This window comes from Polyodon spathula, chromosome 19 (genome assembly GCF_017654505.1).
Source record: "Polyodon spathula isolate WHYD16114869_AA chromosome 19, ASM1765450v1, whole genome shotgun sequence".
Taxonomy (NCBI): Eukaryota; Metazoa; Chordata; class Actinopteri; order Acipenseriformes; family Polyodontidae; genus Polyodon; species Polyodon spathula.
In genome coordinates, this window is record NC_054552.1 from 34,918,836 (window position 1) to 34,936,014 (window position 17,179).

Consider the following 17,179-nt stretch of genomic DNA (forward strand, 5'->3'; position numbering starts at 1 on the left):
GTGATTGTATGAGATTGATCCTAAATCCAGAACTCCTGTGGGAGGACTTGACTGTTGAAGTCTTCACTGTACATCTGAAAACAGTGAAAAGAAAACAGTCTTGTTAGAACAGTCACTCATTCAGTTTCATTTTCACTATTTAAATGAATAACCGTTTCTATGTTATTCACTAAAACACAAACACATTCAAAGTAAGAATAGTTCAAAATGCTGCTATGCTGCTAAATGTAAGATAACCATCTTCTGCATACCTGGCATGACTGTGTTGCATCTGGAAACTGTGGGGACTGTAGCAGTGACTCTGTGCTGGAGTCCAGGACCTCATCTTGCTGTGAGCACGCTGGCATGGAGCTGTACTGGCAGAATCCCATTCCCTCGACCTGCTGTGTGCACGCTGGCATGGAGCTGTACTGGCAGTACCCTGTTCCCTCTTCTTGCAATGCACCCTGTGGCACAGCGCTGGACTGGTAGCACAACAGCTCCTCTGGTAAAGCGGGGCACCTTGAGACGTCAGCCCCTCTTCTCTGGGATGGGGCCTCCTCGCTCTGCTCCAGCTGCTCGGACAGGTGGGAGATGTAGCGGATGGTCAGGCGAAGGGTCTCGATTTTGGTCAGGGTCTGTCCCGCCGGAGCCACGGAAGGGGGCAGGTAGGTCCTCAGGTGGTGAAGAGCTTTGGCCAGGTCCCTCATCCTCAGCTTCTCTTTCTCACTGGCGCTCTGTCTCTGCTTGCTGGGATTCTTCGACCTGGTCTTCCTCAGCTTCTGAACTGAGAGCAGCCTATCCTTGGAAGAGGAGGGAGATCTAGAAGCCTGGACTGCGTTGGAATAGCCGGTGTCAGGCCTGAGAGTGGCTGTGTATCGCTGGTGGCACGGTGGAGAAAAGGGAAAGTCAGTGGATGAAGACGGGGAGATAGTCCCTGGTGAAGAAATGCTGTAGAACTCAGAATCAGAACTGGGGTAGTTCCAGTGACACTGAGTGCTGTAGCTGAGCTGTGGTGCAGAGATATCCATGTTGTCTCTTGTGTGTCAGTCTGGTGAATGCAGTGATCCTGCTCAGAATGCCCTGGTTTTATCCAGGACCCTGAGGTGTGAAGTGACACCTCCACAGGCCTCAACAGCCCTTCCCAGACCATCAAAGCCCAGAAACAGTGGCCAGGGTTAGAGCTCAGGGTCCCTGGGAAAGACAAGGCTCTGGAAAGCAAGTGTGAATTTTTACCCCCAAGCAAAATGGTAAACATTTCTTGTCTTGTTTATGGTTGTTTTTTTTTTTTTCCTGCAAACTTATCTATTTTGCATCTGGGTCCTTCTGGTGCAGTTTTGCAGATACATTTATATATCTATATATATATATATATATATATTATATATATATATATATATATATATATATATATATATATATATATATATATATATATCTCTTAATATATATAATATATATATTATATATATATATATCTAATCAGAGGGATGGCTTTGCAGCTCTAGTAATCAACAGATCTATTGATATTGTTCTAATTATCAGCTTTAGTTAGGTATTTCAAGATGAATAATAAACTATTCTTAACAGTTTCATCTTTAAACACAGGGAGAATAGTAGCTGCATTTTCAATACTACAGAGAGATGCTTATCAAACCTAATGGAGCAGGAAATTGAAGGGAGGCCATTTCCAATGGACTTGCTCACAAACACAAAGCGGAAACGAAGGCTGAATGTAACAAGCAATTATGAGTAAAAAGAACTGAGCGATTTTGTCAGCTGTAGGTTTAGGGTTAAGTTTAAGAGCTAGATATTCACTTTCAGAGCAAGAAGAAAGCACTGCAAAGTTCTAACATTTAATAACGTGTGCATCATGATGATTACGCGAGTGGTGTGAAATGCAATTACTGAAAGGCACTGTGGTGTCAGGGCTGTGCTTCTCCTATTTAGGTCATTAGAGGTGAGAGTTCACACTTCAGCTATGAGAACAGGCTTTAAATAACAGTAATGAGCCCCTCAGCGCTCTCCATGACAGCGAATTACTCAGCTGTGCTCTGGCAGCGGCTAGAGGCTGCTACCCGAGTTTCAGGGGTTAGGGTGTTGCCAGGTAAAGGGTAGTGCAATATTTCCTTTTGTGTGTCAGCCTTGAGCATCACCCCACTTTCATTCATTAAGGACCGTATTACTGGAGAGCAGGGGTCTGCCCGTTAGACATTTCCCAGTCTCTCCTCGCGTTCTAAAATGTTTTATTTAACAATCGTGATTAACAGTAATAATGAGACACACAAATAAATAAATGAAGCAGCTGTTGGTGAAATGGTAAAAGCAACAGCACCGTTTTCTTTAAGAAGCAAAGAGCACTGCCCTGTGTGTGCGTGATCGCTTCACACTTCGTGTTGATCGTGTTTGTACAAGTGCCATAGTTTTAGCGCTACGTGTCAACTTGTGAACCGTTTACTGGAAGAAAAGTATTCCACCAAGGGGTGGCTTTCATGCAGAGTGTTTGGCTGCCCCCCTCCCTTTCAGGGGTAAGTAATATATCATCTCATTCCTAGAAATGAAAACCTTTGTCTGACATTGGAAAAAAACAAGAAACAGGCATCCTGGAACATCATGGAAGAAGTCATTCCTAGCACCCTGCTGGCTCAGGTTCATTCTCTCGGATCTTGGTATGGTGCTTATTTTGGCACCTGGCAACAACAGTGTCTTGCAAGAGATGAAATTGGCACCTAGTCGGCCACACGGGCTCCCCTTGTTAGCTGAACCTCATAGAGATTTGAGGAGTCACAGCAGCAACAGAAATAATAGGAAAGAAGAGAGGCGCACCATTGCTTTTACACACACTATGGACATGTGCTCCTTCTATCATTATTACTGGTGTTATTGTGGGTGTGGTGATACATGTAATTTCCAGGAAGCAATGGATTTAAAACAGATTTGAAATGGATGTCAAATTCAAAATGCATGATGGAAGCAAAATTGGAAAATGGGTTTCTATGAATGTTAATGCATGTATACAACAGGATTCATGCAACTTGGTAAATAATGAATACAGATATCTACAGTATTTTGCTAGATGAACGCTTGCAACATAATCCATTTTGATTTAGAAAAAGACCACAGAAAGAATGCATTATATGCCTGCTAAGGCAGGATTCTTATTCGGTGTGTGCGATGAAGCGCAGGACTGTCTTCTCATGAGAGGACATTGATCTCTTAGAACCCTGCAGTGATTTTAGAAAACAAATAAACCAAGTCAGTTAAATATTTTAAATTGTGAAGTGGCTGTCATGCTTTACCAACCGTAATACAGATATCTAAATAAATGCAAAATAGATTCTAGATTTTTTTATATTAGCCCTGTAACAGCATTTGCATTACTATATATATATATATAGTATATATATATATATCTCCCGCATGTATATACGTACTGTATATGGACGACAGGATTCTAACATTCAGATTTTGTGTCTTCTGTGAACCCTTGTGACTATACACATCCTGGCTATGGGTTAGTAATGGCAGTGGAATAAATCCTTGTGTTTTTTTCACACTGTACTCTGAGAGTAAACAGATCCTCCTGCTAGGTGCCGTGCCCCACACCTCAGCCCTGCCTTGTTTAGACATGTGCTGCATATAACTGAGTGTGCAAGTGAGGGGCTGGGAACAGCAGGACTGGCTGCACGCATTGAGCAAGTAAGGGCAGTGGAGCTAGGCTCATTCATTAATCTCGGGGGAGGGTTCGAAGAGCTTCCCTTCCCATAAATACACCAGCAATTCAATAAACACATGCGTATAATACATTTCAAAGATCCAGACTCATACCACAATGTACATTCATGTTTTTATTTATTTTGACAGTCACAGAACAAAACAAAAAACAAACAAAATAAAAAATAAATACAGATTGTTATCACCTGTCTCCGTTTTCCAACAACAATCAGACACACTTAAAAATGAACATATAAAAACAAGAAAACATTATGGCTTTCCATACATCGTGACATACAGACTCACTAACTAACTTACTCAAAGTGTAACATTTAAGAGCAGTATTCATAAACCTGCCCCTTCGCTCACAGTGACTCCTCTGAGTCGCACATGTGCACAGATCAGCCAATCGGATCAGTTGCATGTGTGTAAGGCCTGCCTCCTGCCACTCGTACAGTTCTAGAAGGACAGCAGGGGATTTGGAGAAAGCCTTGCTCGTTTTTCTTGGTTTGGAAAAATTGGCGCTGTGCCTGTACCAGTCAATGCTATTGACTGCTCTGCAACGTACTTACTGGTACGAAGTAATATGGCTGCAAATTCACTTGACTTGGTATGGAGACTCATAGGACTGACTTCTTAATTATGAGTGAACATACAAATAAGTTACTATGGTCATTTCAGAATAATGCCCTTCAGTGTGCAATCAATTGAACAGCATTTCCATGCCATTATGTTGAAGTGCTATCCTGGTGCAGTAACTTTAGTCATGGAATGTCAGAGCTCGGCTTCTTAGAATATAATACTGGCTCCTTAAGAACAGCCACTATAAGTAAGCAGCAGCTTAGGAATCCACCCTTAAATCAGACAGAAACGATGCAGTATAACGCAGGAATGGCTAATGTTCATCATGATTGTATTTACAGTGAGACATACAGCAAGTACCGTTAGACTATGATTTCTCTTTATTGTAGACATTTAAAGGACATTTAAACTCTTCTTGTTTTGTGATACTGAAAAGCTCAAAACAGCATGCTGATCACCCTCTTTGTATTCAAAGATACAGTGCCCCCCTTTTCTCTTTTTTCTTGTTTTAACCATTTTACATGTACCTGCTGGCAAAATCATCTCTAGCATGAAGAATTTTTGTAACCTTAAATGCACGTCCCATTTTTATCTGGCTAACCTATCTTGGGGTTAGGATGCACAGTTAACGGTATCACTCTGCCGCGGGCACGGGAAGGAAACACCTGTAGAAAGCATGGCCTAGGTGTCATATCTTGGGGGTCACTTGGGGAAAAATGTGACCTCCTCAAAAAAAGTGAAGTGAAGCTGTAGCAAAGATAATCCCCTACGTAGCACACTAAAGACAAGGGTGAACACTAACAGGCAGCTTCCCTTTGCGGTATGGCTGGATATGAATTATTGCCTTCATTTAAAATCCAGATATATTTTGACAGTGTCTGTGTGGGGAGCAGTAGTAGTGTGGAGGCAAACCAGCACAGTTTTGAATAATAGAGAAGGGAATGGGCAAAGGCAAGCCGAACAGTATTAAACTAGCAAGGAGGACTTGCTCAGTACAATCATTCCTCCGAGCTCTTGCTAGTTTTATACCATTCAAATGGTTTTGTTCCTCTGAGAAAGTTCGCCTTTGCCCTTGCACTTGTTTCTAAGCAAGGCCCTAAGAATGGAACTATTGTATTAAAACACACAGACAGATGGAAGGGCAGAGTTTGCTGTGACAGTGTATTATATTGGGACAGTAATCTGGCCACTTATTAATGCGCTGTGCCTATGATAGACTCCAGGTGATAAGAACAGCAGTTAGAATTCACTGTGCTAAAGGATAGACTGACACAATGTTCCGTGCAAAGCTGAAACATCTAGATCTTTTTATTGTGTATTTGCACATTTAATATGCAATCCCGAATCATACTGGAACTGTACTAACAGATAACATATTCTTGTTAAAAGCCTTGGCTGGCCTCCCGTAAGCAGAGCAGATCAGTTAAAAGGATGCTGCTCATTTAGTGCTGTTTGTAACAGAATTAAACAGTGCAGGTTTTTATGCTGTCCAGAGCAATACAAATAAACAAGAAGAAGCGCACACAAAACAAGCCTTGCATTTTCATCAGCAATTCAATACACTTGACTGTTGCCCTTTTAATAAATGAAGATGAATGCAATAAAAATACAATATAGGGGGCTACCTAATGCTTACAAAAAGCCAGCCCTCCTGTTCTCTTGTCCTGCCTGTATCAGTCTATCCCCCAGCTCTGCTGGGCTGTGACTCCCCTGTGGCACCCCTGTGCTGGCCAGGCTTACATGAGGACCTGCTCCCGGGTCTCGGGCAGGCGCAGAGCCAGCAGCCCCCCCGCCACCAGCGCCGTGGAGGCCAGCAGGATGGGCATCACCTTGGTTATTCCCACGAAGGAGGCGAAGATGAAGGAGCCAAGGATGGCTGCAAACTTGCACAGGCCGTTAAGGACTCCAAACGCTGTGGCTCTACAGGCAGAAGAAAACGGGTCTGTGTGCTTATCACAGTCAAACACTTGAGAGTTCCTATATATGATGTGCCCCCTCATATACACTGTATAAAGACCATGCTTAGACCTTCCCTTGAGCATTTGCTGTATGTTATTTATTTTATTGGAATATTTGATCGCTGGCATTTAATTTACTGTACAAGGAGTTCCTATGGTGAGGCTGTTCTAATGACATCATGTACAACAATGCACAAGAGCTTTATGAGTTGCTCCTTTTACATTATGAGACAGAGGGTGTCAGGAGCTGCAACTTGAAAGTCAGTTCATGCCTTACCTTTTACTCGTGGGATACAGCTCCACCGTGATGACCTCAATGCCGTTCCACGCTGCCACACTAGTGCCACAGAACAGGCACTGCCAGCCGATGATGGCAGACTCGCTGCTCCCGAAGAACAGGAAGAATGTGCACACAGATGAAATCAGCATGGATCCTCCTGCAGGGAAATGCAGTAGATACACATTTCCAAGTCTTAGCCACGTGAACAAGTTCCTGGACATGAGTTTGTATGCATGTGTTAAAACCAGTTTGCCAGGTGCAGCAACAAAAACAATAGGGGAGTTATTATTTTTTAATGCAAAAGTAGATCAAATGTGCTCATTCGAAAATGTGAAATTACTGGACATCTAGTTACTGCCTAATGTTAAGTCCAAGATCATTGTTAATCTGGGTCAGTGTGTAGTTTCAGGCTTGTAGTTTAAATATATCCAGTCCTCCAGTGGCTTTACCCAACTGGCATAGCTGGTGATTGTGATTCCCCTTGTCTCTCACCGATCATCTTTATCCTCCCTATCTTGTCCATGAAGAGAGCGGAGATGATGTTTCCAGGGAGCACGGCCAGGCTGCCCAGGAAGCTGACCAGGTAGATAAGGATGTCATTCTCCTCGTTGAAGTCCAGGTGGCAGCCCTCCTTCTGTTGGAGGAACGTGCTGTTCTCAAACTTGCACTTGATAAACTTATGCTTGTACAAATCTGAAAAATACAAGCAATCATTCAAGACTGCTGCAGAGCGACAGTGCTGTTCAGCATATCAAGGTGGCTTTCAATCAACCGAGACCAGATTTAGATCATTGATTTTCCCTGAAGATAAGACATATACTGTAGATACGTTTAATGACATTCTTTTAAATGTTTGTTGTATCAAATTCATCTGGACACTGTAAACCATGTTTCCAAAGCAAGTTTCTCTTGCAATGTTTCTCTTTCCGGACCATACAAAAAGTCATGCCATTGCTCTGATCAACAAATAGGCATCATAAAAGTCTTAATGAAATGTCATTTCTCTGCCCTGCTTGAGAGAATGTGCACCTGTGTTATAGAATACAGTGGACACGATGGTGCAGTTCTTGAAGACAGTGTCTGTGGATCTGATGTCTTCAAAGTAGCACTCTTCAAACAAAGAGTCCTCGAAGGTCACAGACTTCAAATCGATCTTATAGAACCTGGAGGGACATCAACAAAGCAACAAGAGGATTAGTACCATGTACAGATGTATATATATATGTATAATCAATAACTGATGCTTGAAATCTCTGCACCTACTTGTCGTTGAAGTATTTTCCTTCCTTGTGGATTTGATTTTCCAGGGTGAAGTTGAAAGTGAAATGTTCAACACGTTCCCGGTAGAAAACCTTCACTTTGGACTCGTATTCCTCGTTCTGTAGATGTTTAATCATGTCTGGGAACCAGACCGCCAGCCCATAGTAACTGAAATGCGAGAGTCACACAGCAGCACATGACTGTGCTGGCTTGGGGGGAGTGAACTGGGCTCTTTGATAACAGTTAACCCTAGAGTATGTGCATGCAAGTGTGAAGATGAACTGCAACAATCATTACAGCACCAATGGTGCTGCTGCTTTATTAATACAACTCCAAATGTTCATCTGCTGCATTGGACCCAAACAGTTTAAAAGGGAAAACAGTAAACACTTCCTTACCTGAAGGCCATCGTAAACCAAACCACTGCCATGAACAAGGTATTCATCCTGAACTGGGGTGAAAGCAATGACAGGATGTTCTGACAGACCTGAATTGAGACACCAAAACACATGCATTATACACCAATAGCCAACGTGAGCACGGTGGCCACCTGTAGCAGGACAATCCCGCTCCTCTGGATTTACACCACATTGCAGAACATTCATTCATGACAAGGATGCGCTATAATTCATGAACTGCAGATAATAATAATCTTTATATAGCGCCTTTCATAGTGGACCACCATCACAAAGCACTTTACAAGATACAAGACTAGGGTCTGTGAACTATGTATCGGCTACAGAGTCACTTACAACAACATCTCACCTGAAAGGGTGCCTACCTGCTTGACCACAGTCATAATCCTGACAAACCATCGCTGGTGCCAAGTCCCTGTGGAACTCTGGATCTCAATAAACTCGTCCTCCTGCTTCAGCGTCTTGATTTGAGAGACCTAAAAAAAAAACAAAAAACAAGGAGCATTTGAGAGACCCAGATAAACAAATGCAATGGAAATAGCCATCAGGTGTCCCTGATTCCCCATGTCAAGAGGATTTCTAGTAGGAGCAGACGATGAGGCCAGTAAAGGCGGGCTGGTTATATGGCAGATTTGACATACCGTGAACACCTTCTCAGGCTCTCCCTTTGCCCTCATGTTGGTGTCGTGAACCTGCTTCAGGATCATCCAGGCCTCGTCGTGTTTGCCATTCTGTATCAAACCAAACACAGCTTTATTAGTTCTTATCATAAACAAAAACCATGGCAGTTTAGCTGCAGTTACAAACACACACAAACAGGGTTTGTGAAGGCCCTTTGGGGTACTATTGCACTAGTTAAATCAAGATATTCTGTTGAGTCTTGAATCAGGGCCCTAACTGTGTCAGTCATATTGGACCTATGTTTTGACCACCCAATAGTGTTTAACACCACGCACAGAAATGGTGTGATGACATCACTCCAGCTGCTGAAAGCCTGGGAAGAGATACCAGCACATGGCAGGTTTGAAGTGCTTCAGTGCACTTACCTCCAGCAGGAAGCGAGGACTCTCAGGCATGAAGATGAGTCCTATGAGGGAGGATATGGCGGGCAGGGTGCACACCAGCACAAACACCCTCCAGCTGTGGAACTGGTAGCTGGTGCCCATGCTGGAACCCCAGCCTAGAGGAGAAACACAGTCACTTATAGAGGGGCCTGTCTGGGATGGGGTTCTGCATTACAGGGAGGGGGCTGTAATAACCTGGCTAATACACAGAGCTCCTACCAGCTTGTTTACCTTCATTGCTGGGTTCACATTGTAGTCTAACTGCATAACGGAGATATGGATGGGTAGTGTCTGAGGATCAATCTCAAAGGCTGACAGGGCCAGGTTCCATTAATGAAGCAGGCTGTATAGTTACTACTGTACTACCAGCTCAGTCCTCTATAGTGCATGCTTATCATGTAGGTCTGTGGCTCTTACCGTAGTGGGGGATAATGCCCCAGGCCATGGACGAGGCGTAAATGCCACCGATCATCCAGAACATGCAGAGCCAGCTCAGGTGCTCGCCTCTCTTTTCCCTGCACAGGAACTCCGAGAAGTAGGAGTACACGATAGGGATGGAGCCTCCGATCCTGGGGAGAGGCACAGGGCAGCGCAAGCAGTGAGATACAGAGGCCGTCACTCAGCTCAACTAACCGTCCACCTGTCGAGTTTTACTGGAGTTTTTACAATCCTCTCAATATAGCAGCGTGAGCACTGGAGTGAAAACAGTAAAAACAAAACGTTACCCTAACCCTAGAAGTGACCCGCTAAACTCCTGAATGAGACTCAAGGAAATGGGTGCAGGATGCAGCCTGCTCCTGCAGGCTGTGCTGGTGCTTTGATCTCTGGCTGCAATGGAGCAGCGGCTCATGGGTTTGTGGTAATCTGAGTGGTTGTGAGCTGAGGTGGGCCTGGCAGGCTTTCATCAGGATAATGAGTATTACACTGCCTCTCAAGAGCCTTCAATAATCAATTCCAGCCTGCCATCCTGCTCACTACAGCATGAATAGCAAAGGGACAAGCAATTAGAAACATTGCAGCTTATTCACAAAAATAGCTTTCCTTGACTGGACTGGACGCTGATCTGGAAGAAACAGGAACCTTATTCATAACACTGATTAAATCATCAAAATAAAAAAAAAAAAATGAAGGAACTCATTTTAGATTCATGAAGCTATGCAGTGCTATTGTTAAACTATGTAAACAATGCTCTACAAAACCTTTCTAACATTTACCAATGCAGCTCTCTGCCGAATAGCTTGTGATCCTGCAGTAACTCCTTGCTGCACACTATATTTCACGTTTGTTTATTGTTTTTAGCCCCTGATCAGTGACAGTATCTCACCTGGAAGCCAGATGTTATTGTTCTTTCTTTTATTGTCGTTTATCTAAATAAAAAAAGCTTCTCCAGATGTGTTATTGCTGATGAGGGACTGTGCACATTGTTTAAAGCACACGAACAATGGAGGCTGTATTCCATACACATGACACCGGCCTCAGGGGCACTGTTGGAGCTCTGTGTGTTTGTATCTGTCAAGTGCCAATAATGCTCTCTGGAGTCATTTGGGGCTGGGCAGGGTTTCACTCAGGATTACAGAAAAAAGGGTGGGGCTAGACAGATGCATGGAGGATCTTTTTCCAATTACACTTGATTCTCTTAAATATATTTATATTCAGTACTTTCCCATCACAAGCACCTATTTGGACATTGCAATGGACAGGTGCAGAGCATCATCACACTTGAACTGCAATGTAACTAAACTTCCAAGTTAAATTTGCACAGTAAATTCACAATTGCCCATGCTTCAACTACACAATACTGTACTTGTGGTTAACCATATCTGTGATTCAGCTTGCTTGCCTGTGCTCTACCAAGCTTTTACTGTGCTACACTTTGCTGTACTTTGCTGCTGGCCTGCAGAAGAGTTTTTCTAATGGTGTTTCTAATGAGTGGACCACAGAAGACATGGACCCCGCACACACCTCTGCTCACTCACCCGAAACCGGAGACAAGCCTGAAGAAGAGGAAGAGGCCGTAGCCCTGGACGAAGGAGGAGATGAAGGCGAAGACAGAGTTGATGGCCAGAGCGATGATCAGGCACTTCCTCCTGCCCATCTTGTCAGCCAGTCCGCCCCACATGAATGCTCCCAGCATCATGCCCAGGTACACTATCAATCCTGCCAGGAGGAGAAGGGAGACGGGCGTCAGCGGCCTGCCACCCGCATGCATCACTGACTATGAGCGCTGCCCATGTAAGGCAGGAACCCGTCTCACAGGGCTCTTATGCTGTATGCTGGTCCCTCGCTGTGGAATTATTCCATGCTTCAGCAGTTTTCATGACTTAAAAGGTTTTTAACGTCTATGTGCACTGAGTCGTTCCAGCGAGGTAGTGGCTTCTGTCGTAAACACATGTCTTGAGTGTTGTAGATTGATTGATCTCTCAGACTTGCTATGTACTGCATTTGCACCATTTTTTTGGTATTGAAATAGGTGTGTCCTAGTGAAGTTTAACAGCAATCTTCAGCAGATATAAGATACAAGTAACTACAGACTGACTAATCTTTGACTACCTAATGTTACCTTAGGTAAAACTAGTCAGATATTAATGCTAATCATAAATGTACTGTGCTTTACAGAACTGTTTTTATTTATTTATTTATTTATTACCATGGCGTACTACAGGGATCAGTCCTCACACTGAAACAAGAGGCAGCATTTCAGGAACGCTGTCCTTCAGGGTAGCGCTTTATCTTTTTTTAATAACTAAAATAATGAAAAGCAATTCCTTTAGCTGGCATAGCTGTGGGACAGAGACCGTACAGCAGATCAGGAAACACTCCCCCGCATCTACAGTCATACACAGAGCCTACATTACTAATAGGAATCCTGCAAAGAAGACTCCGGGCAGCGCGACTGCAGAGGCAGATCTTTGTACTTGTGCTAGAAAGAAACGTGGAGAGAGAACAACTTCAGTTAAGGACAAACACACAGGCACACATGCAGGCACACACACAGGCACACACACACAGGCACACACACACAGGCATACACACAGGCACTCACACAGACACACAGGCACACACACACACGCAGGCACACACACAGGCACACACACACATACAGGCACACACACACACACAGGCACACACACATCCTGTATCGTGTGAGAATACATTTCCCATTGTAATCCAGACAAAAAGGGCAAACCAATGTTATTTTTAAGTACCGCCTCATTGACTTCTCTGTTACTGGAAGGCGATCGATAGCACACTTGTGAGTCAAGTGACATGGGAGAAGGAGCTTTTCTGTGTTCGGCAGTTATGGCAAGTGTCCATCAGGGGGAACAGTAGCACCATTTAAAAAAAGAAAAACCCCATGCTGTGCTGCAGTCATCATGTTCATGAGAGTCACACAGTTGTCATGCATGGGGTTTTGAAACAACATTTACCCATGGAAATGGAAGCAGCCTTCACCCACTGACCTTTACTGAAGATGATGGTCGTTCCCCATGAATAATAAACACCAAGGACTGCTCTGAATCATTGCAGCACCAATGGGAACTGGCTGTGGATGGGTTCTCAATGGGAACTGGCTGTGGATGGGTTCTCAGTGGGAACTGGCTGTGGATGGGTCCTCAATGGGAACTGGCTGTGGATGGGTTCTCAATGGGAACTGGCTGTGGATGGGTTCTCAATGGGAACTGGCTGTGGATGGGTTCTCAATGGGAACTGGCTGTGGATGGGTTCTCAATGGGAACTGGCTGTGGATGGGTTCTCAATGGGAACTGGCTGTGGATGGGTTCTCAATGGGAACTGGCTGTGGATGGGTTCTCAATGGGAACTGGCTGTGGATGGGTTCTCAATGGGAACTGGCTGTGGATGGGTTCTCAATGGGAACTGGCTGTGGATGGGTTCTCAATGGGAACTGGCTGTGGATGGGTTCTCAATGGGAACTGGCTGTGGATGGGTTCTCAATGGGAACTGGCTGTGGATGGGTTCTCAATGGGAACTGGCTGTGGATGGGTTCTCAATGGGAACTGGCTGTGGATGGGTTCTCAATGGGAACTGGCTGTGGATGGGTTCTCAATGGGAACTGGCTGTGGATGGGTTCTCAATGGGAACTGGCTGTGGATGGGTTCTCAATGGGAACTGGCTGTGGATGGGTTCTCAATGGGAACTGGCTGTGGATGGGTCCTCAATGGGAACTGGCTGTGGATGGGTTCTCAATGGGAACTGGCTGTGGATTGGTCCTCAATGGGAACTGGCTGTGGATGGGTTCTCATGTTTTTAATGAGCCGGTATGGAGCGGCACATGCAGCATTGTGAAGAACAGGGTGTTACTGTAAATTAATGAGCGCTCATCCATTGCTGTAAAGACTGCCGGGGAGTGCGTGTCAGGGAATGGTTATCCAAGCACCTGAGCCCTTTCAATCACAAGCACTGAAGTCACAATTCCATTGATGGCTCTGTAAAACCACAAGCGACAGTACTGCACACAAACCCACACAAAACTACAGCTCTGATCACAAGCAGCAGTACTGCACACAAACCCACTCACAACTACAGCTCTGGACACAAGCAGCAGTACTGCACACACCCACACAAAACTACAGCTCTGGACACAAGCAGCAGTACTGCACACAAACCCACTCACAACTACAGCTCTGGACACAAGCAACATTACTACACACAAACCCACACAAAACTACAGCTCTGGACACAAGCAGCAGTACTGCACACAAACCCACTCACAACTACAGCTCTGGAAACATGCTCCAGCAACTCGAGAGCCATATTTGCTACTTGAAGAGCCAGGTATGCCATATGTTACCGATCCCCGGATACATATTGAATAAAGTGACATTTCAAAATAACATGAAATACTGCACTACTGTTATGGCTTCTGGTACACTTTTACAATATAATTTTAAGGTTTCTTTGATTACATGATGTTAAATCAAAGATCAAAATGATCACTGGTCACTTCTCGCAGTGCATTTTGTAGTGCAGTAGTGCAGTGGGGCACATTATTTCGGTTTCACTGAAGTATTGTTTATCCAGAGCAGCAAAGTGTTCATAAAGAAAACCCTTTCAGATCTCATGTGGATGAAAGGCGCTGTACCAGTTCCGTTCTGTTCTGTTGTCTCCCAGCTGGCCCTGCAATTACTATGTGACTGTGCTGGTCTGGAGTAAGCAGCTTAATGCTGTGTGTGTGTGCGGACAGCTGGCAGGATTACAAATGGTGTGGACAGCGGGCAAGATTACGCACAGTGTGGACAGGGGGCAGGATTACACATGGTGTGGACAGGGGGAAGGATTACACACGATGTGGACAGCAGGCAGGATTACACACTGTGTGGACAGGGGGCAGGATTACACACGGTGTGGACAGGGGGCAGGATTACACACAGTGTGGACAGGGGGCAGGATTACACACGGTGTGGACAGGGGGCAGGATTACACACGGTGTGGACACAGGATTACACACAGTGTGGACAGGGGGCAGGATTACACAGCAGGGGGCAGGATTACACACTGTGTGGACAGGGGGCAGGATTACACACAGTGTGGACAGGGGGCAGGATTACACACGGTGTGGACAGGGGGCAGGATTACACACGGTGTGGACAGCAGGCAGGATTACACACTGTGTGGACAGGGGGCAGGATTACACACGGTGTGGACAGCGGGCAGGATTACACACAGTGTGGACAGCGGGTAGGATTACACATTTTGTGGACAGCGGGCAAGATTCATTTGTCGGCATCTCATGCCAGTTAAGAGCTGGGAGCCAGAGCACATTATAGTGGAGGCATAACGCAAGGACCAGCCCCTGTGGAATCTGATTTATAATGAAAGTCCTGCGGAGGGAGCAAGCAGCACATAAAGTGCATGTGTCTGTGTGAGTGTGGGAGTGTTTATACATCACAGTGCACACTGGAGATTGTTAACAGGGGTTTAACTGCACTATTATAACCACAGCTAGTAGTGCTTTCAAAACAGCACTGTTGGTTTAGCTGAGCTGCAATTTGAGATCACTCAATATCATTGGTACTGCAATCATGCCGTGCCTAACCACACCCTGCTGCACTGTGCTTTGGCTGCTGATGTTTCATGAGAAACTAACACTCAGGATCAGGCAGCGTAAAACCAAACCAGCCACAGTCAGTCCTAATCCACCCCTGCCTGGGCAGGCGATAGCTGCAGATGGCATCATCGCCAAGAAGCTTGGCACACAGATAGCAAGAGAGCCAGCATGGGTCTCCAGGAACCTCTGCAGCATATGGAGGTATGTGATGACAAGCCTCCCAACACAGCTGCACCTTCACAGCACTCCTGTCAGTGTGCTGGCATTACTCAGAGCTCTGATTGAGGAGCCTTGCAACAGCCACAATAGAAGCAACCGCAGGAAGTTAGGGAAGAAATAGGTCAGAAACAGAGTGGAGTGCAGTTAAACTACAGCCACTGAACCGCGGGTTCCCTGCAGTAAAACTGAGTGCATCTTGAATTGCTTTTGCAATATAGTATAAGAACAGTTTAGTTACAGCACAGTAAATGTTGTCGGTTATACTAATTTAAAGCGGTATTAATATTGGCTTGAGTTCATATTGGTTCTTTACCTTCTTGCTTTAGGGTTACTTTTACCATGGGAAACCACAGTAAAACTGGACCCAACTCTTTCCTTTTAATTAAAAAAAACCCCATCAAACATGAGGGAATATTTATAAAGAGAATGGATGTGCTAATTCAATACTACCTATTACTGTAAATGTTAGCTTTCCCCAGCTAAAAGGTGAATTGAATTAGATCCTTTATGATTCCAATGAAATCCGTCTGCAAACTAAACACAGCCTCTCCTTCACATGAAGCAGCAGCTCAGGCAGCTCTCCCCTGTACAATCTTCAGAGGAGGGACTGGCACTACAGTATGTATGGACTGTCCTGTACAATCTTCAGAGGCGGACTGGCACTACAGTATGTATGGACTGTCCTGTACAATCTTCAGAGGAGGGACTGGCACTACAGTATGTATGGACTGTCCTGTACAATCTTCAGAGGAGGGACTGGCACTACAGTATGTATGGACTGTCCTGTACAATCTTCAGAGGAGGGACTGGCACTACAGTGTGGACATGGACTGTCCTGTACAATCTTCAGAGGAGGGACACAGTATGTATGGACTGGTACAATCTTCAGAGGATGGACAGTATGTATGGACTGTACTGTACAATCTTCAGAGGATGGACTGGCACTACAGTATGTATGGACTGTCCTGTACAATCTTCAGAGGAGGGACTGGCACTACAGTATGTATGGACTGTCCTGTACAATCTTCAGAGGAGGGACTGGCACTACAGTATGTATGGACTGTCCTGTACAATCTTCAGAGGAGGGACTGGCACTACAGTATGTATGGACTGTCCTGTACGATCTTCAGAGGATGGACTGGCACTACAGTATGTATGGACTGTCCTGTACAATCTTCAGAGGAGGGACTGGCACTACAGTATGTATGGACTGTCCTGTACAATCTTCAGAGGAGGGACTGGCACTACAGTATGTATGGACTGTCCTGTACAATCTTCAGAGGAGGGACTGGCACTACAGTATGTATGGACTGTCCTGTACAATCTTCAGAGGAGGGACTGGCACTACAGTATGTATGGACTGTCCTGTACAATCTTCAGAGGATGGACTGGCACTACAGTATGTATGGACTGTCCTGTACAATCTTCAGAGGAGGGACTGGCACTACAGTATGTATGGACTGTCCTGTACAATCTTCAGAGGAGGGACTGGCACTACAGTATGTATGGACTGTCCTGTACAATCTTCAGAGGATGGACTGGCACTACAGTATGTATGGACTGTCCTGTACAATCTTCAGAGGAGGGACTGGCACTACAGTATGTATGGACTGTACTGTACAATCTTCAGAGGAGGGACT

The 17,179-nt window shown here is 44.9% G+C and overlaps 2 protein-coding genes across 2 annotated transcripts in view; both read right to left on the bottom strand.

The window, feature by feature from the left end:
• Positions 1-221: 221 nt before the first annotated feature.
• On the bottom strand, positions 222-1,280 carry LOC121294566 (mesogenin-1-like). The gene has a single exon (XM_041218353.1). The coding sequence runs from the start codon at positions 1,008-1,010 to the stop codon at positions 222-224; it is 789 nt and encodes a 262-aa protein (XP_041074287.1). The 5' UTR covers positions 1,011-1,280.
• Positions 1,281-3,378: 2,098 nt separating this feature from the next.
• The window catches only part of LOC121295079 (synaptic vesicle glycoprotein 2B-like), a 36,157-nt gene continuing 22,356 nt past the window's right edge, over positions 3,379-17,179 (bottom strand). Inside the window, exons 3-13 of the mRNA XM_041219395.1 lie at positions 11,230-11,410; positions 9,671-9,822; positions 9,236-9,369; positions 8,831-8,920; positions 8,555-8,665; positions 8,172-8,260; positions 7,777-7,941; positions 7,543-7,676; positions 7,006-7,206; positions 6,511-6,670; positions 3,379-6,195 (exon numbers count right to left, since the gene is read on the bottom strand). Coding sequence (XP_041075329.1) covers positions 6,012-6,195; positions 6,511-6,670; positions 7,006-7,206; positions 7,543-7,676; positions 7,777-7,941; positions 8,172-8,260; positions 8,555-8,665; positions 8,831-8,920; positions 9,236-9,369; positions 9,671-9,822; positions 11,230-11,410 — 1,601 coding nt within the window. The 3' untranslated portion in view covers positions 3,379-6,011. The remainder of the gene's footprint in view (positions 6,196-6,510; positions 6,671-7,005; positions 7,207-7,542; positions 7,677-7,776; positions 7,942-8,171; positions 8,261-8,554; positions 8,666-8,830; positions 8,921-9,235; positions 9,370-9,670; positions 9,823-11,229; positions 11,411-17,179) is intronic.